The sequence below is a fragment of the Chaetodon auriga genome, chromosome 23, assembly GCF_051107435.1.
Source record: "Chaetodon auriga isolate fChaAug3 chromosome 23, fChaAug3.hap1, whole genome shotgun sequence".
In the NCBI taxonomy this organism is placed as follows: Eukaryota; Metazoa; Chordata; class Actinopteri; order Chaetodontiformes; family Chaetodontidae; genus Chaetodon; species Chaetodon auriga.
The window spans coordinates 12,364,359-12,391,968 of NC_135096.1; the positions used below are offsets into that span (position 1 = coordinate 12,364,359).

Below are 27,610 nucleotides of genomic sequence, written 5' to 3' on the forward strand. Positions count from 1 at the left end.
AAAGATAATTGGACTGCACTATTGTGTATCAGCCTGTGCTACCGTAAATTAGGGGGTACTTCAGTAAATAGCGAGGGGTATGGTAAATCAGCCGGCACTATTTGAGATTAGGCTAGGCTGAATAGGGGTTGGGAGTTGTAGTGGAATTTATCTTCCTGAGAATTGCAAATAAGGCTATTACCATTAGTAGTGAGGTAGAGGGTTAGAAAGCAGTTGAACAGTTCGAGTTACTGTGAGAGCAGTGATTCAAAAGGTGTGGGATCCCTGACTCCACACATTCCGGACTTGAAACGAAGTCACCAATCTCATTAGCCGAGGTAAAGGGGCCACACAATAGCGGATGCACACTCACCTGCCTGGGCCAGAATGAACTCCTGGTATCGAACTCCGATGTTGTTCCTGGCTGTGCAGTTGTAGCGGCCAAAGTCCCTGTCCGACATCGGAGTCACCTAGAACCGGAAAAACCCTCATGTTTGAACAAGTTAAATGACTCATTAACATTATATATATATTTCCTACACGCCTCTATTGATACTGTCTCTGGCCATGCAAATAATAAAATAATGTCTGCCTCCGTGGACAACTGAGGTGAGAGTTCTTTTGTTGCTCACAGAAGTGAAAAATCACTTTTAAAGCGGCACTCATCAATATTTTCACATTAACCATGGGTCAGATGTCTGTGGGTATTGTGAAAGGTGTCGCTTGTAACAGCAGACCCGACAATTAGCAGCTGCTTGCTCACGCGTTCGCCATATTAACTTTTTCTGAAGATGTCATAATATGTGTTAATGCAAGCAGCAACCTCCGGCGCCAGAAAATGTGAACGTGCCAAAACTTACAGCTCTTCAAATGGCCAATTGAGGCTGGCTCCAAAAATGAGTCAATCCCCATAGACCCCCATATAAAAATGCCCAACGTTGCAGCAGAAATAAACATGTTCACAGCCTCTCAGTCTTTCAGCACTAACTGTTTCAGCATTAGCAAGTAATATGTGAGCTTTCTCCTGCTCTTAACCTGACCAAAGACACAGTTCTGGACTCACCTCCAGCACAGACTTGCCCTCCGCACTGTGCACCCGCGTGTTGGCAGTTCCCTCTGCAGAGATGGTGAAGCGCTCTCTCCTCCACAGCATGGTGGCAGGAGGGTTGGACATCACATCACAGCTTATGTTCACTGGGTTTCCCTCCCACGAGTAAAAGATGGTGTGGTTGGTCAGAAACTTTGGTATATCTGTCCAAAAACATAGAGATGTTATCTCTCTCACTTGTCTCATTCAGATGGCAAATCAGCCTTTTGCTTCACCAAGGCCCGAATTAGGAAAAGCAGAACTGTTGGTGTGTCTGGAATTTGTGGCAGCCAATTAAACACTCAAATCAAAGGTGAAGCTGAGCTGGATGATCAAAGACATGAAAATGACTTGCTGAGGCTTAACCCAAACGTTCCTCAAATGGAGAAGAGAAAGCATTTCATTAAGATTTCCCAACCTCCCTCTGAAATGTTCAAAAGAAAAACTTGAACTTAATTGAAGTCACCTCATGCTGGGGGGGAGGGGTGGGTCTTAATAACAATTACCTCCCCCAAGAATGAAAATAAAGGATGTAAACAGAAGCTCGTTTGCCACAGCAAATAGGAAGGGCAGTAATGGACGATCGCAGCGGCGAGCTGTCGTGCGGATTTCTTTTGGCCCAGTCAGCCCAGCTCAGTCGGAGAGGCATTATGGTTGTTTTATGCTCGCTTGCAGGATTCCATTAAAGAGATTGATGCCTGGCTCCCTGTCACAGCCGAGGACGCGTTATCCCCCTGCAGCCTGCAGTGACTTAGTAAATGAGTTCATTAGTTCGGTGGCAACGGCTGGCTCAGCCCCGCCACACTCAAACTCACAGCCTGTGTCTTTCTGCAGAGTGGGAGTCGAGTCTGAGAGCAAGTTGTCAACTGTGGCTTCAGCAAAACAAGTTTACAGTATAATGACAGCAACTTTGCTTCATGGTTGGAGAGCGGGTGCATGCATGTGAGATTTGTTTTTTTTTTTTTTTTTCTTCTACGAGGCTGCCGTCAAACTTTTTTTTCCAAAATGTCAACCTTTCAAGAACTATGCAAAACAGCTTCTGAAGGGAATCCATGAACCCAAGAGTCACCTCAGCCAGAGGAGGAGAAAATTGCTTTCCACATGACATCAGAGATGCAGTTTTCATTTTTTTTTTGCTCACTGTCTCTCTGAATATATTTATTTGTCTGCCCTCTCTCTTTGTTGTTCCTCTGAGCTTCAAGGTGGAAACGCTGCAACCACAAAATAAATCTAAATAAAAAAAAAAAAGCACCTCCCATTGGTCTCGTTCGGGAAACAGAGCCGCTCTCGTAATGAAGCTAATCATTCCGAGGCCAAAATGGAGATCTTTGCTTCAGAGCTCATTAGGCAGGGGATAGGCCGCCCCAAATAACCCCAAACAACCAGCACTCCAGCACAGGGGAGTGGGTGTGCTCATTGGGAAGTAGGGGAACTGTCAGAGGGGGAAAAGAAAGGTGATGCATGATATCCTCTCGCTAATTAACCCGTCTGAAGGCTGTGTGTGCGGTGCAGTGGATGCAGGGGTTTTGAGGGGGTGAGCTGTTTGTAATAATATAATGATCTCCAGAAAGAAAAACAGCCAGTGTGAAAAGAATTATTAGAGCCAAGCATGGCTGAACTTTTGAACTCCTGACCTAAACGTGTTTAGGAATCAACGTTTGAATCAATTAAAAATGCAGCGATTTTAATGACTGAATGAGCAATATATTAGGGTTTTAATGGTTTGTGTATTCGTGCTGAGCCGTCATGGTTCGGTGCGTGCAGCCACACACAGACTACATGGTAGGGGTCTTCATAAGCCAAACCAAACCCGAGGACCCAACACGGATCAGCACAAGCTGACTGACTGGTGTGCGAGTCGGTTACACTGTGGCGAGCACAAAGGAAACTTCAGAGTTGGAAGAGTCGCCTGCGTCCTTTAAATGAGCTGTTTGGGAAGGATCCCTGTCAGTTACTCTGGAGAGAGAGCCGGGGATAAGACGAGAGCGATGTGTCGTCGCTTCACTGTTGCACGATACACAAATGTTTAAATCTAGCCAAGGTGGAAATAATTGAAACACTCTTCCTAATACTAACATTTTTGTCTTTCTTTGACATTTGCACTGCTGTCCTTTCCATTTGGGTTCTTTTTCCCTGAATGTGCTGAACTCACACTGAACCACAGCTCTTAAACTGGCCATAAACTGAACTGTGACTGAACCATTACACCCCTATAATATACACTGTATATACAACTTAATCTAGTACATTATAATCACAGTGATTTCATTCCAAAATGAATTAATCCGTTCAATGCAACTGGTGTTATTTGCCAAAAAAAAAAATCCTGAAATATTGCCCAGGAGATGAAAATAAATTTGTGACGGGTGGTGTTGAGTGCGTATTTTGAATATGTGAGAACATGGTCTTTAAATCTAGAGCTTTAATTCAGTTGAGGAACATTTCCACAATGATGGTGAGGTGCTGTATTTACTTCATGACTCGCCGGCATCCGCCATTGATGAGGGTTTGATAACTGCACATAATGTTAATACAAGTCTGCAGCACAACCACACAGGTGTTTTCACTTAACCTGCCTGATTAGACCTCTGCTCAGGACAGTGTGTGCAGCCTAATTAGCAGGAATAATAGCAAACAGCTGCGTGAATGTGCAGCGCCTCTATGAACTGATCAGACAACGAACATACTCACACTCAATGTCCAGGAACATGCTCTTCTGGTGACCTCCGATCCTGCTGAGCGCCTCGCAGTCAAACCGACCCAAATCGGTGAGCCTCACGCCGCTGATGGTCAACACCGACTTTCCGTGGCGGCCACGGACTTCAAAGCGACCGTCCTGACTCTGAAGACACAAACACACCCGTATACAACTTAATATTCGGCGTAGCAATAACCTGCAGTGAGACATCACATAAATAAATCCATATGTCTGTGAAATAAAATTGCATTCTCAAAGCAGATGTTCTTCTGTTATGACATCAAGCAAGATTCTATCTGTGAGGTATATTTGTGGAAAGTCTTCGGTGATATAGAATTGGCATTCAGGTCCCTATAATTTTCAACCCGTTATTGCCCTTAATGAGTGGTTTGCTGGGTGAAATTCTGATCTAAAACAACCCCAAACACATCATTTCTGAGGAGAAAGAGCAGCTAACCAGTCAGACCCGGGGTGCTGACAGGAGGGGATTGATTATAGCTCTTATGCATAATATGGCTGGCAATTTACTTGTGATGCTATATTTAAAGGAAAAGCCACACTTGCGCTTGCGATTGTGTAAAGCTGGAGAAACGGTTGGTGGATTGAGATGCGAAAAGGCACAAATCACGCCAAGGAATCTGAAAGGCCGCCGCGTCGCCGAGTCATTTCAAGGACGTTCTTGGGCTAACTTTGCGTCTGAATGACGGCCCCCTTGATCCATTTTGACCCCACTTGCAGGCAACAGTCACTCGTCACACAGAGCCAGGGTTAATGCAATAAGCTGTCGATTTATTACAAGGTCATTACATCTGTATGAAGACAGATGGCATCAATTTGAAGGGACGGGTCAATTACAGCAGACGAGGCTATCATTCCAGTAATCGACATTCGCTCGTAATGAGAAAAAACACCCGAGGAGCATCCTTGTTGCAGACACAGATTGTTACCTAAAAGATAACCTGTGTCACCCCCAAGAAACTACTTTTCAGAGGTCCTGCCCGTGATGCATTTACGAGTTGTTTTTTTTTGTGTGTGGAAGAGGATTTGAAGGTCAGATACAGAAATGAAACAATGTCACTTTTATCTCAAACTTCAAACTTTAGCCCTTTTTGTTCAAGATCGCCTAAATCAGAGTTACGTCAGTCAATCAAATGAACGCCGGCCACAGATGTTTTTGTTTGCTTCATTGTCCACATAAATGTGTGATGACGAGGTTGGTCTGGCATTCTCTTTTGGCAGACAAGGCATGAATAGGAAACACAGTTTTAGTTGAGTTCTTATTATTCATAGAGTCTGAGAGCGCCGTGGGGTATTTTCAATATAAGCACCCATCAAACAGCACATGGCATACATTACGGTGGCAATCTGTCCCGGGCTCTTGAAGCCTTCGCGAACAAAGAAGACATGGCTATCAAATACAGCAGCAACATATCATGATTACACTATCATTGCCAGGTGACGCCGAAATGGACCGGCTTGTGTAATCTGAGACACTTGTGCGCACGCTGGAGCTGCTCACTGCAGGAAAATGAGGTCCTATTACGACAGGACTGCTGACATGAGATGTTTTATGAAGAGTGGACACACACACACACACACCGTACGGAAGCTTTGTGGTTATAAAACAAGTTACGCACAAAGGCCTGTGTACAATTGATCCTGATCATGACTTTTTGATTACTAAACGCATCCATCTCTCTGATAAACTCCTTCCTTCTGCCTTCTAATTAGTCAATTGAAGCAACTTAGATGAACAGCTTTAATAGAGTCAAAACAGAAGCTACTTAGCTCACGGCCTGAGAGTTAATGCAGGATTGTACTCAAGTTAGCGTTGTGAGTTTGTTCCTAATAAAGGAATTAGAATAAAAAAAAAACAAAAAACAATAAAAAGCTGAGTCAAATCAGGCTCTGGTAAGCCTACTAAGCAAAGGGATATCCCACAATGCTTTGGCAGGGTTGTAATTAGCATCTTGTTGGTGGGTTTTTGCAGCATCCTTGGTTGTGATCGCAGAGAAGCTCCACCTGTCCCGTCGCCCTCTCATGCATTCAGTCTGCGTGCTTCCCCCTCTTAAGGTTGTCAGGTTTCTCACTGTCTATGTGTGCGCCATCTTGGATGTCTGTGTTTTAGTTTCCATCTCTTTCAGTATGCGCTGTTCGTACCGGTTCTTATTCACCCCACGCTGCGCTCGCTGTATATACAGGAAGGTGCTGCTGCAGGAAATCTAACCATCATTTTATGATCGACATTTTTATCTTCCAGGAAAGATCCGGGGTTAAGCTGAGTTCATGTCATGTACTTTAGGTGTGAATGTACTACCAGTCCTGACTTGTAAATACATGCAGCAAGGTTGGAATTATGAGTCGGAAACTGATGCATCTGACTGACTGTTTAAATGATCAGGAGCATGTGATCAGGTGCATTTAGGATGTGTCCAACTCGGCGTTTGTTGGAGGAGCAAACGGTTTCCTACTTGGGGAATTCACCAAAGCTCCCTGAGGTGAAGCAGGCATGGGAGGATCTGAACAATGTGGCTTTTAATTAGCAAGAAAATACTGCCTCAACGACTTTAGAGCAATTGCTTTCTGTTGACCAAAATGCTTGTGGGTGCACATGTAGAAGTATTTTCTACTCTACTACATGAGTGCTGGCCTTGAAAATGACGGAAACTCGCCTGGACACACAAGACAGGGCCACAAGTGTTTAAAGGTGATGAGCAGATCGCTGCCACTCTCACATCTGTATGCTAAGAATGCTGCTGGAGGCAGCATCCTGTGAGCTTGCTTGGCACAAAGACTGTAAACAAAGGAGAGAAGCTAACCTGGCTCTGCCCAAAGGTAACAAAAACTGGCCGCCTGCACCTGGAAAGACTGATAATTACCTCGTTATATCTTGTTTGTTTATTCTTGTTGTCACCCTCCCGTCACCCAGCGGAGACTCGAGCAGGTCAGTAACGGCACACAATCCCTTGTAATACTGCGACTTGTTCATTTTGAAGTGTCGGCAGGAGTATTTCTTTTGTACCTTTAGACGACAACTTGTCCGATAATGTGAACGCTTGTAAGCAATTTATTTAAATGACACACGGTTTCGCAGCAGACTCTAAAAGGAAGGAAAACGGATATTTATTCATGTGAAAATAATTATTTTGTTGAAGCGTTTGCCTTTCTTTGCTTTTTTTAAGTTGCGTCCACGCTGATGAGTTCTTGTGTGTGTCTGTATTCCCATCTGCTTATGCATATTTGCATATTCATAAGCAAGCCTGTGATATAGGACTGCAGATGTGTGTGCACATTCTACACACCTCCTCCATAGATTTCCCCGGTAAATCAATGCACATCCAGCCCCTTCTAATGCCCTCCTGTCACCCCCCCTGCCTCCGCTAATACTCATTATGTGTCTAAGCCTCATAAGCCTCGGCCGTGAGGGCCCCTCTTCTGAATCACACTCTCTTTATGTTGTCACTCGTAGACTGCTTCAGCATTATCCTGTTTAGAATTGCTTATCTCTGCTCTTATCGGGGCTATACTATCAACCAATGAGGTGAAGCGGCTTTTAGAGGCTTGGTTCTGGTCTCATTGTGCTGCCACTGCACACTTTGCTTGTTTGCCTCGCCAGCTGAGGTCAATGGGATTGGGAGAGTGTGTGTTGAATAGGAACGCTGAGGAATGGGGGGGTGAGAGGGAGGAGAGAGAGAGGAAATCTTCCAGGAGGGAGCTTCTGAGTCAGGAAATTACTCGCTAACCCCCCCACCGCCAAACTGACAGGGTCTGTCTAGAGACGAACTCAGCCCCTAAAGCGCAGCCTGTTTGATATGCAGCTCAGTCGAACGACGAGGCAAGCGGCCAAACGTGAACACAACAGCGAGTCACATGCGCGCCCACGGACGCATGCATGTTCCTGCAACCGCGTGCCCGCTCACACATGATGTCAACACACGAGCGGCAGCCGACATGACAGCACGGAGATAAAAGGCAAAGACATGTGGAAGATGAGGGAAGAGAGGAAGTCCTGGAGATGAAAGGAGACACAGGTAGGCAAAAGGAAGGCAAGAAATATATGAAGTCCTGTCCCTATCTGATCCACATGACCTCAAAAAATGAGAACGTGCCTTCCCGGAGAACATGTGAAGCCAGATCTCGAATGCAATCTCTCAAATGGGATTATGGAGACTGTTCCTGTGTTACTTCAGTCCAAATGCTGGAGAATTCAGATATTAAAAATGTCAGCAGTAAATGTCAGCGAGGCTGGAAACTCACTGGAGTCTAATTCTGCCAAGCACTGCTTATTCCACCAGTTTGGCGTGGGGGCTGAACACAGGCTGGTCATATTTGCACCACTTTAATGATTACTGTACTACCTCATGCAACAACAAAATGACATTTAATAATGGCTCTCAGGTTCAAAGGCAAGGAGGCCAACGCGGGGTTTCAGAGAGGAAGCAGCATCAAGTCTTCAGCTAAACATTACCATTATCCATTTTTGAGTGTATTCTGCGGTGTGTACACTGCGTTTGCGACCACATATTGAATGGAAAACAAAACGCTAATGCCAGCGGGTGTGAGAAGCTTTTATCCACTTCCAAGGCTGACTTCTGAATAGTTGAGGAAAAGGTTAAAAAGCTTTCCAGAAGCTGAAGTCTGTTGAATCACATACAGCTCGTTGAGCGAAGCAAGAGTACAGACTTTTAATGTCAGCAGCTCTTTAGCTCTGGGCGTTTCGCATGAATAGACCGGAGGCTGCAGTGCAGTTTGCTAACCTCGCTCACGAGCGAAACAATACCAGAGGAGTGAAACAATACCCTGACTCAAATCCTACCTCGGCTCATAATTAAATTCCAAGAACTGCATCCCATTATGTTCTCTTACTGAGGGTCAAGGTGTCAGTTGACAAAGAATGAGAAAAATGGGAGCAACATTATGGAGTGAGTAAAACTAAGCCCTTTGAAGCTTAGTGTCTCTCAACAAGAGAGGAGCGTGCGCAGGCTGGATATGCAGATTGGAGAGCAAATTGAGAGAGGAACATCCTGCCTTAAACCCAAATGACTACGGCCATCCATCACACCTCGTGCTGCACAAGCCGTGTTTGTCTTTGCGTATGTTTAGGTGTGTTGGTTTGCACTACGCATTTCCATAATTGCATTTGCTGTGGGAAGAGAAGCACTTACTCTCATTTTCGGCTGTGATTTATCAACCCGAGCGATTCGAGCCAATGCACACATTCATTTATCTCCGCGGTGACCTTTTTTTCCCGAGCAAAAGAACGGCTGCCATCTTTGTTTTTTTTTTTTTTTTTTGATTTTTAACCGCTTCTGTGAAAGCTTCAGCCCCCTCGTCTGAGAAGCCGTGATGGAAAGTGCATATGATTTTGACACTGATGGCAGCTCATTCAAGAATAATTACTTTTCCCAGGAAAACGCGCCTGCACCTCATTCAATTTCTGATTTGTGAGGCTGTTCTTATGGAAGTGAATAATGGATGCCGAGAGAGAAACGCACAACAGGAGCTTAGTATCTTTTCAATTTCTTAAGTTGGATTACATAAAATGTCGCCGAGTCAAGGGGAGGAATGAACCAAAGTGCAAACTGAAAGTATGAACGTTTGCCCTGAAAACTTCAAGGTCCTTGCTGCTTCTTTGTGCTGAGGGCTAATCAAAATAAATGCGCGCGCTGATTTCCCTTGAGATAATAATCTCAGCAAAGTCGAGGGATTTAAGCACTCCTTGTAAAAAAAACATGGACCAAGGTGAATGTGCATGTTTTGTTTGAGGGCAGCTTTGATATTATGAGAGTCTTTGAGGCTCATCAGTAAGAGAAAGGAAAAGCAAATGCACTGCACAAGTAGGCTTTTGGCTCACTGTATATAACACCCAAAGAGGAGAATCATGAACTCTTGAATATAAATATCATCAGCATCTGCCTTTAAAACAGGCCCTGAGCAGCCCCGCTAGCTATAAATGACTCTAATTGCAACAATTCATGTGTGGCAGATGGGAATGATTACGTCTGTTTTTATTTTTATGAGGACATATACCAGTAATTACCTGTTAATGTCGGCTATTTCTTTTAATGCACAACCAAACCATGCACAAATAGTCCAATTTTCCTGACATAAATATAAACAGTGACATGTTAACGGTCGCTATAAGAACAGAACCGGGGGGAAAACCATCTCACATGTAGTGCTGTTTTCATAGAACATCAGTTTTTGTCATTTTAAAGCTGGAACTCCGGCTCATCTCCTGCGAGTTGAGGTCATTTTAGGATGCCTTTGTGCTTTCTGAAACCCTTCAAAACCTCATTAGTGAAGCTCCAGAACAACCAGTCTGAAAACAGGGCCGCATTTCAAAGTCATTTAAAGTTGACATTTGGCAAATACGAGGTTTTCACCGGAGAGTAATGGCGATGCTGTCGTGTTCGGAGTCATATTTCAAACTATGCACAAACAGCCTGCTGCTATCCACTGACTATAATCTCATCACGGAGCTAAATAGAGCAGGTTGGAGCTCAGAATAGATGAAATGCAATATGACAGGAACTATACAGCAAGTTCTGCAAGGTAATATTAACACTGTTCAATGGCCCATGCTGGATAATCAAACTTTGAAACTACGTTTGCTTTCTGCCGGTGAACAGGTGTGTCACTCAGGACACTTAAACACCAGAAGAATCAGCTCAGTGTAGGTGGCACACCGTCATCATGTCTCCACTGGAAACAGCAACATATTACTGCTGCATTCATTCACATGCTATTGGCTAGTTTAATCTACAGCTTTGGAGCGTCGCTGTGTGTACTGCACGTTTTCATGTTTGTGATGACGGCTTTTCCAGCTCATCCCAGAGGGTTTTTAAACAGTCTGTTCATCTCAAGAATGGGAGAACTGTCTCAGTCGATAAAGGAACGTTTGATACTTCAGTTCATCAGAAACATTCAAATTCAAAACAACCAAATCTGTCCAGGAAGGGTTAATGGAAATACATCTTTTCAGGCTCCTTAAAATGTAACATGTTATCCCTTAGATTAGTGTGTTCTGTAGATTAAAGCATGTTGAGACAAAAATGTTCAAAACCTTTCATAACACCATGTCAGGGAGCTGTTCTCTCCACTCTGATGGTAATTTTCATGCTATTTTTTTTTTTTTTTTTTAACATCTGACTGAAATCTAATATGCTTTCAAGCTAAATGGGTGAATTTTCTCCCCTTTATGATCTCCAGTACTTTGCTTTGTAAATCACATCCTATGTGCACAACCTTACATGTAGCCCTTGCCAGTACTGTAAGATGACGCACACACACACACACACGCGCGCACACACACACACAGCCAGATGGACTTTCTGGCAGTTTCTACCTTGTCTCCGTCCACGAAGGTCTGCCCGTCGTTGGCTCTCCTCCAGGAAATGTCGGGCAGAGGCTCGCCATCAGCCACACAGGAGATCATGGCGGCGCTGCCCTCTACGGCTGTCACGTTTTTCAGCTGGGTGATATGGGGCTGGACTGGAGGCCACAGAGGACGAGGGGGAGGAGGACGTGGAAAAACAGAGAAAAATAAAAAGAGATAAGTGAGTAAAGAAGAGGGGATTGAAAGGCAGGGGGGAAGCAGGTGTGGGGGTGAGCGGCAGAGAAACTGTCAAAGATCTAACTCATAAAGGAGGGCAGATCAAGGCTACACCACGAGGTTTAAACACAGAGCTGATGCATGACTTTGGTGCTGACAGTCCGGGCCAAGATCATTTATACACTGCAGTTGTACTCTACAGTGTGGGCACAGAGTGTCTTCTGGCCTATTTTGTGCAGATTGTCCTAGATGACAACAGCAAAAACTGACTTTGCTAAAGTTTTAAAAGCACAAAACATATCAAAACCACCTCACCTTCAGTGTGCTTTTTTTTTTTTTTTTGTTTTGTTTTAAATAAATATAGATTTTTATGGTCTGGGAGGATGCCTCTCCAGCACCGTGTGAATCGCTTTTGACGCCGAGCGAGCACCGGGATGAGTGCTGCAGAGCGTGCTGTCGCCGGCTGCCCCCCCTCGCCTCCTCCTGATAAGATGCTCTAAGCAAGCCCCGAAACACCATGCATGTCAAGGGCAGAGAGCATGTCACATGAATCATGGATTTGTTCGTTTCCCCCCGCACACACTGCACTGAAGTCCTTAACAGGGTACTTGCAAAGTAGCATGGCATAAAATCTGAAAGGAAAAGGGAAGTGAACGGAAAATAGTGACTACTGTATTGACGGCTTTTAACATCGCCCAGGGGGGATCTGAGGAGTGTTTGGCAATTTCACATGGCTTCACCTCAGGGTGGAGGATCCATCTGTAGGGATTTTGGGAGCTTGTGGAAACATGGGGTCACACAAACATGCGAACAGGCACAGACACAAAACTAACCTAACCAACTCTAACCTTAAACACTTGAATGCTATCAGAGTATAAGCTAACGTTAGCGGCTCTGTCCTGCTCTGACAAACAATATAACAAAGCATCAAATATTTATATCTTTACAGGCCTCAAAACAACTCCACGGTGAATATGATTGGATGTTACCAGTGAGCTGGTAACCAAGCAGCTGATGAACTAGCCACTGATGCTAAAGCGTGAATGAAACCGCAAATGCCAATTCGCTAACATTAGCACGACTCCACTGCTCTGCATGAACGACAACAATGCTCCATTCATGGCTCACTGCATAGAAAAATATGATAGGTTGATGTTGAACCAAGAGGCCAGCAGTTTACTCGACGAGTGCAATGTTATCAGATCCACAAGGAATCGCCAACAAGGCCCCAATGCGTTATCGAGTCCTAAAATGTGGGATTCCCAAACAAAAAAGACAAACACATTTGCAAATAAAGATGAATAATTTCACTGCTGCTGACTTTGAATATCATCTCAAAACAACTGTCGCTGTCAGTTTTTCTTGATAACAGTGCCACAACGTGCCTGGCTCTGTTTTACATCAAGATGAAAGGGAGCTTCAGCGGGAACAAGTGAAATTATCCCGACCTGTTGGCAGATGGGTTTTTCTTATTGTGAGGAAAAGAAGCTCTAATGAGACTAAATGACTTGTTAAGATGATTTCTGCAGAGAGGAAGATGCGAGGAGCACTTATGACGATTATCCACATCTATTAAACCTCAGAAACACACACTTTCACTCAGTCATACAACATGAATACACACCGAGAGCCCCACGCATGCACCGATAAAACTGCTCCTAGTCCCGAGACCGGTCTGAACCAGCTCTTCATCATCACCTTATCTGCAGCCGTTTTGCTCCAGATGCCCTTCATCATGCAAATATTGAATGGAATGTGTCTCATTTATCAAGCAAAACCCACTCTGCAGGGAACATTATTAATAAGGCATTAATAATAAGGCATCGAAAACATTTCAACTCCAAATGAGAGATAACTGAGAAGCATTTGTGTGCTGAAAGATAAAAATCCAGAATTAATTTGACCTTCCAGGTTTGAAGTATTTATTACAGAGCGGAGTTTATTCTTTTCAGTTCCATGTGGAAGTTTCTTTTTTTTACCCAGCGTAATTAAAAACAAGAATATTTTTCTTGCATTCGCTAACAACTATAATTACACTTGATTACATTAATTATAGGTATTGTAATAATTAAACTTGTAAAGGTTGTATTTAAATCCTTCTGAGTGTCAGTCCTGCATAAAAATCACCCTGTGAAAGTCGTTAATGGTGGCAGAACGTGACACAATGACACAGCTCAGCTTTTTGACACCCGAAATAAATACAGTTTCGGTGCAGTTTGGCTCCTTGTTGGCTTGTGACAGACTCAGGAAGAGTATGATTAATGTTACATTAGCATTTTTTAGCTGTTTGTAGACTATTAATGCAGGAAAAAGGCCCAGTTTCTTCTGCAGCCGTACAGCATTATAGCAATATTTGACATTATATAACATCTTATCCCACTAACAGGTAGCTGAAAACAAAATATGCTACCAACTGTTCTGATAATGATTATGTGTGTATTTGTTGTCTCAGCTGTACAGATCCACAAAGCAAATGTCAGCACAGATTCTCTCCTGCCATCTCTGGTGCCACTTTGTAATTCCACAAAGTTTAGCGGGTTTAACAGAAAATCCGACATCAGACTCGATGTATTACAGCTATTTTGTGACGAAAAATGATGTAACTGACTGTTTTTGCTGTCTAGTCTGCTTTTAGTTTCCATAAGTGAACAGTGTATTATGTGTTTCGAGAGAAAAAAGCAGAAAAAAATGGAAAGAGAACTGTTCAGCCAACTTATATTGAAACAACCGTTAAAGATGATGCAGTATTTTGCTGATTACTGACAGATCAAAAGGCAGACAGCAGAGGACTCTGAGGCTCCTGTCTGCAGAGAGATGTGTATCTCTGCTTCTTCTATGATACATCTCTCCTCACATGGCTACTGCATGCTGCTGAAAATGTGTTTAGAAAGAAGCTCTTTTAGCAAAACTTGACATTTACTGGTGATGCCTCAGATAGCTGGAAAATCACCTGCTGTCAAACTGCTGATCGTTTTTTACATTTAGGTCATTCTCTGCAGGAATAATGGAAAATACAAGGCCCAAAAAATACAATGTTGCTGTGTCACAAACGTGTAAATGGTAGATTTAGGCTTTAACCAGGCACTGCAGTGCTTTGAGCTAACGTCAGCATGCTAACATGCTCACACTGCTAGGATGCTGATGGATAGCAGGTATCATGTTTGCCATGTTCATTGTGTTAGTTTAGGCTGTTAGCTTGCTAATTAGCTTACTTAGCTAATTACAAGCCATGCCATCTCGAGCTGAGGCTGACAGTCGTAAACGAAAGAACTGTTGAGATATTTCAGTCTGGGTGGACCAGCTGGCAATCTCTTGAGCCTGACTGCTAGCACATCTAAGAAGTAGCCAAGACACTGTATGCAATGGAGCTATTTCCGGATTTTTTTTCTTGTGGCAACAAATGGCGCAGAGCCTAAAAACAAGACAAGCTGAGAGTACCTGGTGGGACTGACGCTGGCATTTCCAGCTGGAGGGCTGCTCTGGTGTCTCTACAAAGCAGCCAGACGGCGCACTGTGGTGATTGTGCACCCCCAGATGTGAAAGTGTTTGAGCGTTTGAATGTGAAACAGGAACGAATAGGCTTCAAGCAATTAATCGACACAATACCCCGCTTGTGGCAACACATGGTCATGGGTGTACGTGTAGAAAACCCATCTGGGAAAATGAATATCCAGCAGCTGCTGCAGCTTTTGCAACAACTCATTCCCCATCCTCGGCTGTGAAATGCTAACTCGTCTCTTCGAGATATATATTCTCCTTTTTCCTTCCATCCTGAATCACACCTTCCTTTGTCACATCTTTCAGCTCATTTTGTGCTGAGAATCGTATCGCCTTGGCTCACTTTGTCACCTATCAGCACGTAATTATATATTTGAGACATTTACTGCATCTACTGTTGAGGCTTCAGTGTAATGTTTGTGATTGTAGAGCTTTATCAATACATTAGTGTTAAAACATTTGGCTGTGATTCTGAGCTAATAGCAATTCAGCAAATGAGAGTATTGGCCAATGTGAAACGTGAGCTAAACTGTATCGGACATGGAGGGAGGTCAAAGCTTTTCTTTTGTGGTAATAATGAAAAACTGTAGTGGAAAAATGGCTGACGTTAAATATGAACCACTGAACCTCACAGCGTGCTGCGGCGCCTAAACATGAATGGAGAACACGCACCCACCTGCACACACACCTTGTCTAACTTAAACGCCCTGCACTCCCCCCCCAGTGCTGTCAGGGGTAATAAAACTAACTTACAACTGCGTTTCCCCACCGCACAGTGGAAAGCAGAACTCCTCCCTCGCTCTTAACTCCTTCATTTAAATGTGCATTTTGAAGAACAAGCGCTTCTCACATCTTGAAAGGATGTTGATGACTCGAGCACAAATCTCCATACATTTTCATGAGCGGACTGCACGCTATCAGAGTGATCTGTGAGGAAATAGCCGGCAGGTTTATGAAAATAGAAATAGAAATTTTTTTATTAGGAGGACAGTAAATGAAATATGAAGCGATAAATGAAATATTTCCTTTCAGCAGGGATATATCATATTGATGCAGCAGTTATTGTGGTGGGCTGAGGGCCATATTTAGGCATTTGTGAACAGTTTTTTATGGAATGGATTTTGTGGAGGTCCTTAAAATAAAGCTTTATGGATCAATATAAACCACAGTTCACTGTCATGGGCGATGCTATAACACTTAAAAGCTTTGGAGGAGCATAAAATGCCAAATAACGTGAAATGAAAACAAACTTTTTAAGCAACCGGAAGCGACAACATTTAAACCTATTCTGTTTTTGTGGCTTCCTCTTGGATGCACACTCACATTATGACACTGGGTTGTGATGTTTTCAACGCAAACGTTAAATCCTTCATGTAATCTGTCAAATCTAAGAATTTCTATGATCCTAGAAAAAGAAAACGATGGCTGTATCTTTAGCATTATCATTCAGGTTTGATGTCAAAGTGGAGATCCAGATTGAAAACAGCCTCCTGCGTTAAAGCAGCCCTGGGGGCTGCGTTGATGGGGTCACATTGGTTATGATACTGGCGAAGCAATGAAATATGAACAAAGTAATGCATTTTAAAGCTCATCAGATGGCAAAACACTGCACAGCTGTCCATAAAACTCCGCCAGGAATGTGAGCTTGCCTCAGTAGCGCTTTGTTTTCTAACCTGAAACTTAAAAAAAAAGGTAATGACCACTGACTTCCCGTTTGGTCTGTTTGATTGTGAGCCTCGATTCACTGCCTGCCAACATCCTTACCAAACACTTTGAGGAAGAGCTCCCTTTCCTGAGATCCTGCCTTGTTGGTGGCCTTGCACGTGTAGGCACCCCCGTCGCCCTGTCGGATGTTGCGGATGGTTAACATGCTGCGCCCACCTTCCAGCCTGTTGAAAACGTACTGCTCCGACGGCTCCAGCTGCTGCCCTTTCCTGCACAAATCAAGAACAGAAGCACACATCACATATGAGCGATGGGAGAAAAATACGGCAACAAACTCACACCTGACAGTGACGCCTGCAAAATTCACACCGCAGCACACCTTTGATGTTACACAGGTATAATCTTAGCACTTTGGATATCAACTGATCCCATAAAAGGCAGGCCAAGTGCAGACAGCTTGACTTTGAAGCTATTTCTATCTATAGCTCGTAAACAGGCAAGAACACGACGGCGCTTTTTATAGAAACTCTTTCAAATAACATAAAAGGCTTGTTTTAGATAGACATACTATAATTGAAATAACTATAGTTCAATGAATCGTTTGTGGAGTGTCATCAAAATTCTTCAAACACGACCACTTCTCAAACTCTGCCGTGCAGAAAAATATCATCTCCTTATTCTCAGTCAATGTTCTGAGTCTCATCTGAGCTCACTTTGTGTTGTTGTGTACATTCTGTTATGGACTGCAGCACTCGCTAAATGACTCCGGTGTGGTGTGGAATACTGTGCTGACTTAATGTCTTTCCTTATTGGACTCTGTGGGGAAATTAGTCAGAAAAAAAAAGCCAGAGCTAAATTGATCCATGTCTATATTTAAGCTTCATAGCAGAAGAATAATGGTGTGAAGCAGGCACTTGTTTATTTACTGCAGCTTAACCAGCCATGTAATATACACCGTTTCGCCAGTTTTGAGGGGACTTTGACTCCTTTTAAACTTATTCGGACAAACTCATGGGTGAAGCACACTTAAAATAAAGGGAAGTTTGCTTTTAAACACCTTAAAAGATGCTTGAATGGTTCATTCATGCTGCACGGATCAATATTTTTAGATGGGGTCACTTGTCACGATAGCAGACAAAATAAGCAACTGCTTCCAAACATGTTAGCCATTACAAGGTGTTATTATTGCTGTGTGACACGTGCATCGTTCAGCGCAACATTAAACTGTCCACGGGCAGATAAAACGGTATCCATGAACCAATCTCATTTGTAAAACAAGCAGAGAAATGTGCTATATTATCCGAAAGGTGAACGATCCTAAGATAGAAGCAGAGGTGAGTGAAGATATTCTCAGACTCAAACAGTGGAAACAGAGTCGATAGTCTGGAGGTTAGAAGATGCAGGCTTGTGTTGTGGCTGTGGGATAAGTGGTTTGAACCCCCGGATCAGCTGTGAGAATCCAAACAGGCACCATGAATAAGTAATGTTCCTCCTCTCCCTCAACAGCTGCAGTCTGTGTGTCTTTGAGCAAGGCACTTAACCCACAGCTGCTTCAGCGACCAGAGGTGGGTGGACTGAGCAGCTCCTCAGGTGTGAGTGTAGCAGAACGAAATTTTGAAAAATAAAATCATCATGGCTTCGGACAAAAGAATAGCAACAAAACGATGAAGCTGATGTGATGCTTATGGGTCGCAGCTTTGATAGCAGCATTATTATTAATCCACCCAAGTACTATTTTAACCCTGAAATATGAAGAATAGGTCTGAAAACACATTCTCATTTTATCTGTTCATTCAATATGCATGATGATGCCCTCAATCTCAAATGGGCACCATGTTTTTCAACCTCATAAACTACTGTGTGAATTGAATTCAAAAGCAATGAGAACACAAAGCTTAGAATAATGTATACCACTGAATGGTCTCAGGCTGTACGGCCGACTGCGTGAATGAAAAATAAAAATCATATTACTCTGGTGAGTTCAAATGTGCAGATTTCGAGATTCAGATGCAAACACACACAAATGCAGTAACACTGCGTGTGCAGGCCCGGGCACCTGCCTCACTATACTGCAGGAGAAGTGAGAGGGAGGATAATTGAAAGTCGACGGAGGAAACACCAAAGCCAAGTAATAATAACTGTGGCGAGCCAAAGAGGAAATGAAGAGAGGCCTCATCGTTGGAATGGACAGTGCAGGATGGGCTGCAGCACTGAATGTCATTATACTGACTGACTGCTGACAGGTAGTCCATTACCCAAGATGCACAGAGGATGAGGCGAAACCTCGCAGTGACAGGAAATGCAACTGGGGAGGCTGGAGGACGCTGGGAGGGGTGACATCAAAAGGAAAAGTAAATTGGGTTGTGATTGTTGTTCGTGCTTAAGCCGATTCTTTTGTTGTGATGCGCGCATTTTAATTCTGTGCTGTCAGACTGACCCGCGGGACTTGTTGACCTGGGAAATGAAGGAAGAAAACAGTGTGTTGGCTGTCAGTGGACGCCGCCAAGTTTAAGATCAGTGTTGACGCTCACGTGAAGCGATCAAAGTGAGAAGTCTGTGAACAGAGTTTAATTTCGGGTTTAGTTTTTGTGGAATGGTGTACCGAAACTAAACACCATGCCATTAACAGCCATTCATAACACTGATGATAACTGCTGCAATTTCATGCCTTCATGCAATTTCATTGACCTGTAGCAAGCTAATCTTTTCAGAGAACTGCTGGAGAGTCCAAAATAGAGGAAGCTATCATAGCTTAGCCTTGTTGCACCAACCAGTTTCATGCAACCCTACCCTGAGTGTAAACTGCTCGACTGAAGAGGAGTGGTTGGGAGACGGTTCTGAGACAGCTGCTTGAATGAAATGGGAACTGTGTGTGTGCGTCTTGTTAGCAATGGAGCTCACAAGCTTTCCCCACCCTTCAAAAACCTTTGAATCCTGTAAATAAAATGCAGCAGGGGAGTAAATGTAGTAGAGAGGAAAAAAGAAAGAAGCTCAAAGGTGTATTGTGACTAACTAGCACGAGCATATTCCCAGCATGCTCGTGTGAGGTAGTAGTCCCTGTGTCTGCCTTTAAAACCACACATTTGGCAAAGCTAGCTGGATTAATCTTGCTGCCCCACTTCCTGGTGTTAAAGCATCTCACTCGAGTGTGAGTCTGACACCAAACCTTGCTGAAAAGAGACAATCTCTGCAAAGAAAATGTCCTCTTTTTGGTCACAAACGCCTCATCTGCCGGTCAGTGTTTAGCCATCTGAGAAGACTAATCTCAATGTCAACACGCAACTTTGAACGCTTCCAAAAGCCTCTTTCACTCCAAATCTGTTTGGATGGATACACGAGCAAACACAGTCATTTTCCCCACATGAACAGGCTCATCATTTCCATTGCCTTTTGTAATTACCGTGCCAAACATCACTCAAATTCATATTATGATACAAAAAAAGAGTGAAATAATTATGAAGTAACACAGTTGTCACATTCATTGTCTCAATATGAGAGTAAAAATGAACCTATACAGCAGTTCTCACCCATCATCAGCTGCATCATATTATGCATGCTGTTATTTCATTAATATCCAATTTTCCTGGTTTGCTCTGTTGCTGAAAGACAAGGTAACACACCCAGGAGTAAATATAATTTCTGCTGCGAGGCCTGGAAACTATAGAGAAAGATGATTGAGAGCTACAAAGTTTGGCGTACCTCCAGCTGTGAAATGTCTTCAGATTTTGTCTCGACTTGACAAAGTAACGCGTGCGCCTCGTTTTCTTTGCCACGAGAGACTTCTCTCTCACACACGCCGCTTCTCACTGCGCTTGTTTACCTCTCGCTGCACGGAGTCTGACTCATTCGGCATCGCTTAATTGATATGCTCTGTTCCATGTGCATCAAAAATAACCTGCTGCATTTGTAGGACTGACATTATTTTGATTAAGAAAAAAAAAAAAACAACCTGCATGCTAATGATATATCACAGAGAATAGTAATTACTGAGCAACAAAAGACAAAAAGAAATGAATGAACCTGCGCAACAATTTACTGCACAGTGTTTTCTGGATGTCTAATTGGATATAAAGTAAGTACAAATTACACATTTTGGCAATTAAAGTGCCTCCTGCCATTTTTGCAGTGATATCCTGTCTTTCACTTTTGTCACTGACTCTATTGTGAATGCATTTTGTGTGTTAATGGCACCATGTCAGTTAGCAAAAACCCAATTTTTCTGCATATTCATGTCATAAATTGCCTTTCTTTTCTCAGGCATTTCTATGCTGCTGGTTCACACCTGCTGGTCACAAGCTGCGTACTTAAACCTCCTGGAGACGGCTGTGTATTGTGAAAAATAAGTACATTAGAACATAGTACAAGAAAGAAGACGCTACAGCACAATCAAACTCTTCAACTCTGCAGTAAAGATGACAAAATGTGATAGTTAAGCACAAAAGATAATAACTCGAAATCGCAGAGAGTGAAAGCTACGTGTGGGTGTTCAAGACTTCACGCTTTCCTTTCCAAACATTGCTATGTGTCATTATGTTTCATTCACTCATATATATAAGTGTTATTCTCCCAGTCATCATTTTACTCTTTCTTTCTTCCGTGACTGCTGGAGACAGACTAGTGATTTGTTCTCTGAAAGTTGGCAATATTGGTATTTTAAGGACAATGCTGGCATTTTAGCATGTTTTAGCCCCCACGCTACAAATCACAATTACCAACAATCAATTTTCCAAAGCAAACTTAGATTCCTGAACGTGTTTTCCGTAAGTTCCTTCAGGGCAGCCATTGATTTACATTCATTCCACTACAGCATGAAAAACAAGTTACAGAAACCTGCCTGAGGCAGGTAGTACATCACAGTTAAAACAATGTCTGATGTCTCTGAGCAAGGTTACATCACTGCAGCTTAACCCCCACCCTTTTCCACCGCATTAGCATGCAACGAAAAAAAAAATAGACATGATCTTTACTATCTTAATCTTTACAGTGGTGGATTATTTCAAGACCAAGTAGATTTTTCCCCTGTCGTGAAATTAATGGCTGCCTAGAAGGAAGGAAGCACACATTCACAAATCGAAAACGCTGCAGAATGGTTCAGAAAACAGTCAGCAGTAATGTAAGGTATTACTGACTTGTACTAAATGGGCTGAAGCGTACAGAAACACTGCTGTGGGCAATTACCTAGACAAAAAAAGAGCATTATCAGAAAAAAAAAGCATGAACTGGAATATCAATAAAGTGTTATCAATAGATGCTCGGGTGCAGATAGCTTGTCACGATTGCCTGCTGAGCAGGTGCATGCTAATTACTGGATGTCGAGGTGCGAGTGGATGGCGGGGTGTCAAATGCTCTTCAGGTGTAAATTTTCGCACTGTTGCCATGTGGCATGCGATATTATTATACGGTTGCTTGGGGCAATGTGCGAGGGTGGACTATAAATTCCTCTGTTGGAGCTGTGAAAGAATATCTACTTGATCTGTAACCAAAAAAATTAGAGGTGTTCATGTGTGGGCTGTCTGCAAGGAAATATTTACACATACATGGACGCAAGTAATGATGAGTACATTTGTAATTATGATGGGTAGTAGCACTTATGTTCTAGGTGGGCTGCAATCAAGAATTGGGTCATATCTGCACAGACGCATGTGACTGAAATGGTTTATGAAATGTCAACTATAAACACTGTGTCTCTTACTGTTTTCTGATATATAATAGGGCCAAATGTATGTGGATTTCTGGTTCGGAGCTGTTGGGTCAGGCCCTGTAGGTCCATAAAGGCACATCCTAATGCTACAGCACACAATAATAAGACAATAATGTAATTTCAGCTTTGTGAGACCCCTTTTCCTGTTTCAGTGACGTCAACCAACACCTATAGGAGTCAAACTGATTTTTCCCATTATTTTGACACCACATGAATGCGCTATCATGCTCATGGTTCTGGAGGCCAATCTTCATCTTTGAGTTTTCAAAGCCAGATGGTTTCCTGTCTATCATTTTTTTGAGTTCTGTGAGAGACCTATTCTCGGTATCAAGGAAGTAGAGGGTACCTGTGCCATGTGACCACGGGGTCAGGAGATCCGGAGGTGATGCAAGTAAAGGTGACTGATTCCTGGTAGTCAGCTGTGGCATTGAAGGACTGCTGGGACACTGACAACACCGGAGGGACTGCAGACACAAAGACAGAGCAGAAAATAACACAATCAGACAGGAAAATTGTGACTGAACCCTGAGAGTTAATAGGATGAATCACTAAAAGCCAAACTCTGACTATATTCAAAAAGAAATTTCAGTCTTTGTCAAGGCAGATGATGAAGGCGAACATTTTCAAATGAATTAAATTGGCCTTGCGAGTGGCCTGTAAGCACTCACTGAAAATGGTACTTCTGTTGCTAATCCCAAGGGGATTTCAACTAACATTTTGACCCAGCTTTGGTAAAAACACAAAGGAGCTGAACACAGTGATGTGAAACCATAATACTATTGTCTGATGCAGAAATGCTCAGCTAAATCCATATAAACAATGGCAAGTCGGAAAATGCGTTCCAACATCAAAAACAACTGCACCATCTCCGAAAAACAGTGCTTTTCTTTTGTGAATAAACTATTCAGCCCTTGTCAAGTGCCGGAGCTCCAGCCATTGTTCGTCTTGTCGGGCCAATTTCTGCACAGTCAAAATCAGAAGTGCCTCAATGCTCTGATTTTAACTTGAGTGGTTTAACAGACGTGGAAACAGAAGGAGAAAGCTCGAGATACGGACTGTATTCTTTAGTCATGACTACAAATGAAAATTAAATGGGCCATAACATAGATGAAGCATGTTGTAGAGGTCCATACTGAAGATGAAATGTATTTTCGATGATTTCATGACACTAATATTCCAGTTTCCATATTGAATCATGAGATTTTTGCCACCAGTCTACTGTTCGAGGACACTAAATTGGTCTAAAAATGGACGTGCAGCACATATTCATAGAAACACAGTGTGTCTTGCTAATCTACAAACAGCAGTATTGATAAACAGCAACAGTCTTGGTGACTTTATCAAGACCACATGTTGAGCGCTGTCAGAAAAAACCCGGCGTGTCCCTGCCGTCAAACCGGCCGGTGTTAAAAGCCGGTGTCAGCTGTGAACTGTCAGCTTGTCATTCAGTGAAAAGAAGAGCAGAGGGAGAGAAGGCCCGGTCCTTTCTCCATTTGCCTTTGCAATGACAAGGGAATGACAGCTTCAAGGCACACGCGTGTTTATCAGGCATTCTTCCATCTCCCAAGCCTGTGTTCTGTTGCATTTCCACTCATGCTTGGAGCAGCTTATTGGGGCCCTGAACATTTGCGCCTTCAGTTTGCTAGGTGAGAACAGCAGGCGGAGAGTCCAGAGTGTGGATGGAGGTGGCACTGGCAATCCCTGAAATCTGACCACCCTAAATGCCACTGAGAGAATAGAAGTAGTAATTAAAGCAGAGAAATGGTAAATTAATGCTATTCTGAGATATGTGTGCATGCAAGTGTGGACAATGGAGGTGGAGATCTCAAGCAGGTGTAAATATTTTGGATAAAAAACAATCTGCCTTGCATGTTGCCCTGCAGAAAACTCCTGAAGACCCCTTCCTTGGCAAAGGTCAAATAAGCATAGAGCAGCATCAATTAGTCCACCAGCTCCAGCTACTTAATTTGCATAATGAGATCTGATTACTATGTGGACAGAACTGAGATAATGAGAATGCTTATTAATGCCAGGTGTAAATGAAAAAGCCTGCGATTAGATGTAATTATCCAGATAACATGTCCAGATACAGATCGCATATCAGCGGCGAGTGTGCATGACGTCCACACTTACAGATGTGATTACTCCAATCTCTCATCGCAAGACGAAAGGTTAACTCGAGCCCCAGTTTGCTTGACTTTCGGCGGCATAAACACAAGCAATATTCAACACATCGAGTTTTCCTTTCCGTTTATTCTGAACAAAGAGAAAAAGATCTCAAACACAGCTTGTTTGCTGCAAAACCATCCAGCTATTTTATGTAACTCAGAAGAAGATCAACAGAAAATTACAACAACCCACGCAAAGAAAGCGAAGGGAAATCACTTCTAAAGACATCTTGGGTTTTGTGTTGGAAAAAACTGGCTATTCTCACCCTGCGATTTGATCAGCAGATGTCTGTACTTCGGTTAAATATGTGTTAATGTAACTGGCAGCTGCACAGTGGTATCATTTCAGCACCATTTGTTCTGAAAGCCATTAAAGGTGTCACTTTGTGGGGAAACAAAGCTGAATTGTTTTCTATTCCGAAACTGTAAGCAGACCTCATTTGGTGTGGGAGTTATCGAGAGTTAATGAATTGAATTTGTCCTTTAAGTGATGTCACCTGGAGGACACTTACTCGACACGTAGATCTAAAAAAAAGAAAAAGAAACAACTCGGCGAAAAGACGAAAATTAAATGATACGCGGCTTAAAATCTCATTAAAATGCAGTCTTGATGAAATACACTTGTGAAGTTGCTGGAGACTAAAAAATAAAAAATAAAAAAATGACATACTTGGGATAATGAATGGGGAATTCTAATCAAAACAAAGCATCATCGCAGATACCTAATGAACCAAGCACTGCAGTGCACTGTAGTCTTTCTTAACAGATCAATTACACTAACGACACCATTGTGTGTTACTGTGTAAGTGAAAAAATTCCACAGAGTCTGATCTATCTGCTGTCTCTGGGCGTCTATTTATCATTTAGTTGTGAGCGGATATTTCCATTTTTGCATGTAAATCAACTCACAATAGGAAATACGGGCACATGTGCAGAGCCACACGCATGCATCAAGGTGCGGGAAGCTTTTCAGGGATAAAAATGGCATCAGCAATAATCAAACACGATCAGTCCTTTCCGATAGTCCTGACGTGGCGAGTGAGCAGAGCGAGCGCCTGCCTGACATGATAACCATTGATTTCCACGCCAATAGATCTCCAGTGTCCCTCTCTTCCTATGCAATACACTCCCACACCAGCGAGCCTTGTTGAAACAGCCCTGTTAATGAGACTGCCAAGCAAAAAGACTTCAAAAGAGCCAATCAGCAACGAGCATCCAAAAAGAATCTGGCAAGCTTTATGAATTCTTCATGTATTAGTCATATTCTTGAAACTTCGGAGGCTCCGGACATAATGTGAGGTTTACAGACACCCCCCCCCCCCCGACACACACACACATACGCACACAAACAAGCGTCAGCGTCCACTGCAAACATATTTCAAGATCCAAACTCGCTCGGACTGATTTAAATGCATCCTCGAGGAGCTGGAGGACTTGTTTTCCGTTGAGCGCTAATGGGCTTCAATGAAGTGAGCATCGGCCGCGTTTAGCAGTCGTGAAATGTTCTTCGTTAAATGTCATAACCGCATTACACCTGCTGGAAATTCACCAAGTGAATGTTTTGAAACAAGACCTTTGCTGGAGTGCTTATTAGGGATTTTGTTTTGCCTTCTAGATTAGCCCGCGAGGTGGAATCAAACCAGCTCTGATTCATAATTAGGAATGTAATGTCACAGAGAAGACTGCGTTTATATTCTCCTCTTGAACACCCAGCGGTTATGATTGATGTCACCGCAATAATTTCGGAAATCTTGAAGGACACAGGCAGTAGTTTCCACTGACAGCTGAAAAGGGGGAAATTGCGGCTCTGGTGTGTGAGTGAGTGAACCAACAATTAAGTGGACGTGTCGAGGACGGATACAGGGGGAACCAGGAAGTTCTTTCCTTTTTGCATCACCGTCAGTTGCCATAGAAACACAATGGGACTGCTGTGGCTCGCGGGTCATCGAAATGGAGAGCAGAGAAACATGTGATAGGAATAAAGGGGAAAACATTAGGCCCCATTGAAGGCAGCAAAATGGAAAAGTTGGCAGATGCTCGCCATAGATATGAGCTGTGATCTTAGCCTCTTCAATGATCCCTACAGACTGATTTGTATTGAAGCGGGCAATTTGGTGAGCTGTAGATAGGATTTAGTTTCCCCTTATTTCTAGCTTTTATGCTAAGCTAAGCTAAGCTGCTGCTAACTGTAGCCTTACACTGACCCAGCTCATAATAAACCGGTATCGATCTTCTCATCTGAGAAAGCATCCTTCCAAAAAATGTCAGACTACTCCTTTAAGTGAGTGAGCGAGGAAGCCGGGCTGATAACGTTTATGGCACTTATGTGTGCCAGTGTGACATGCAAGACTCTATCTGATCCAGATACTCCACCGGGGGATGAAAAATTTGTTTGTCGACCTGAAATATGTCTCATTTCATGGGATTCCCCTCAGCGTTCGGGGATGAAAAATTACTGCATGCCAAAACAGGAAGGACAAAACGCGTCCATGATGAATTGAACTAACAGTGTCACAGAGAGGGAGAGTAGGGGAACTTGGACTATTGTGATGGCCCTGCGCTTTCTCGAGCTTGTGGAGAGCATGCAGAGAGCAAAATTACATTTGGAGATTAGCTAATGATTTCAGCAATAATTGGAAAAGCACTTAACGCTAATTTCCAAATCCTCGTTTTTAATGATATTCCTCTGCACTGTGTTTACCTACAGCGGATGAAAGGCTAGCATGACTCCTCCATTTGAGATCACTCCCTGAAATGTTCCGCACCCCTCTGCAAACGGAGCTGTCTTGCCCTCAGGTTGATTAGCCATTCAGTGGGTGGCCCCTCTTCATCGACACGCCATCATCCTCATCTACGGCTCACTTTGATGATACACTGGAGGACTGGGAGCTGCAGCGGGTCGGCCGGAGCTTCACTCGCTGCATGCTTATGGCAAGACACCACTCTTTATCAACTGACCCATGAATATTTATGACTTAACATTAGCGGGGGAAAAAGTATACAGTAAGCTTTTTCAGGCCGGCTCTCAGACAAAATATTGTTCTGCATGACTGGTTGAAGAAACGTCTGTTAACACACTGCTGCAGGAGTCAGAACTGACACTCTTTCTGACACGTGTCAAAAGAACAGCATGACATGCTGTATCGCTGCTACAAGCTGAACAGAGCTGAGCAGACGCCCAAGTCAGAGATGCTGATCAAGTTCAATTGTAGTTCACAATAAAGATCAAATATAAAGACACAGCTGGTGATTGGCTGTG

The 27,610-nt window shown here is 43.2% G+C and overlaps 1 protein-coding gene across 2 annotated transcripts in view; it reads right to left on the reverse strand.

Moving 5' to 3' along the window:
- ncam2a (neural cell adhesion molecule 2a) overlaps nt 1-27,610 on the reverse strand; it is a 262,069-nt gene that overhangs the window by 37,114 nt on the left and 197,345 nt on the right. For both annotated transcript variants that reach the window (XM_076723635.1, XM_076723636.1), the window contains exons 6-11: nt 22,530-22,647; nt 16,582-16,751; nt 11,113-11,258; nt 3,758-3,908; nt 1,043-1,230; nt 353-449 (exon numbers count right to left, since the gene is read on the reverse strand). In XM_076723635.1, coding sequence (XP_076579750.1) covers nt 353-449; nt 1,043-1,230; nt 3,758-3,908; nt 11,113-11,258; nt 16,582-16,751; nt 22,530-22,647 — 870 coding nt within the window. The remainder of the gene's footprint in view (nt 1-352; nt 450-1,042; nt 1,231-3,757; nt 3,909-11,112; nt 11,259-16,581; nt 16,752-22,529; nt 22,648-27,610) is intronic.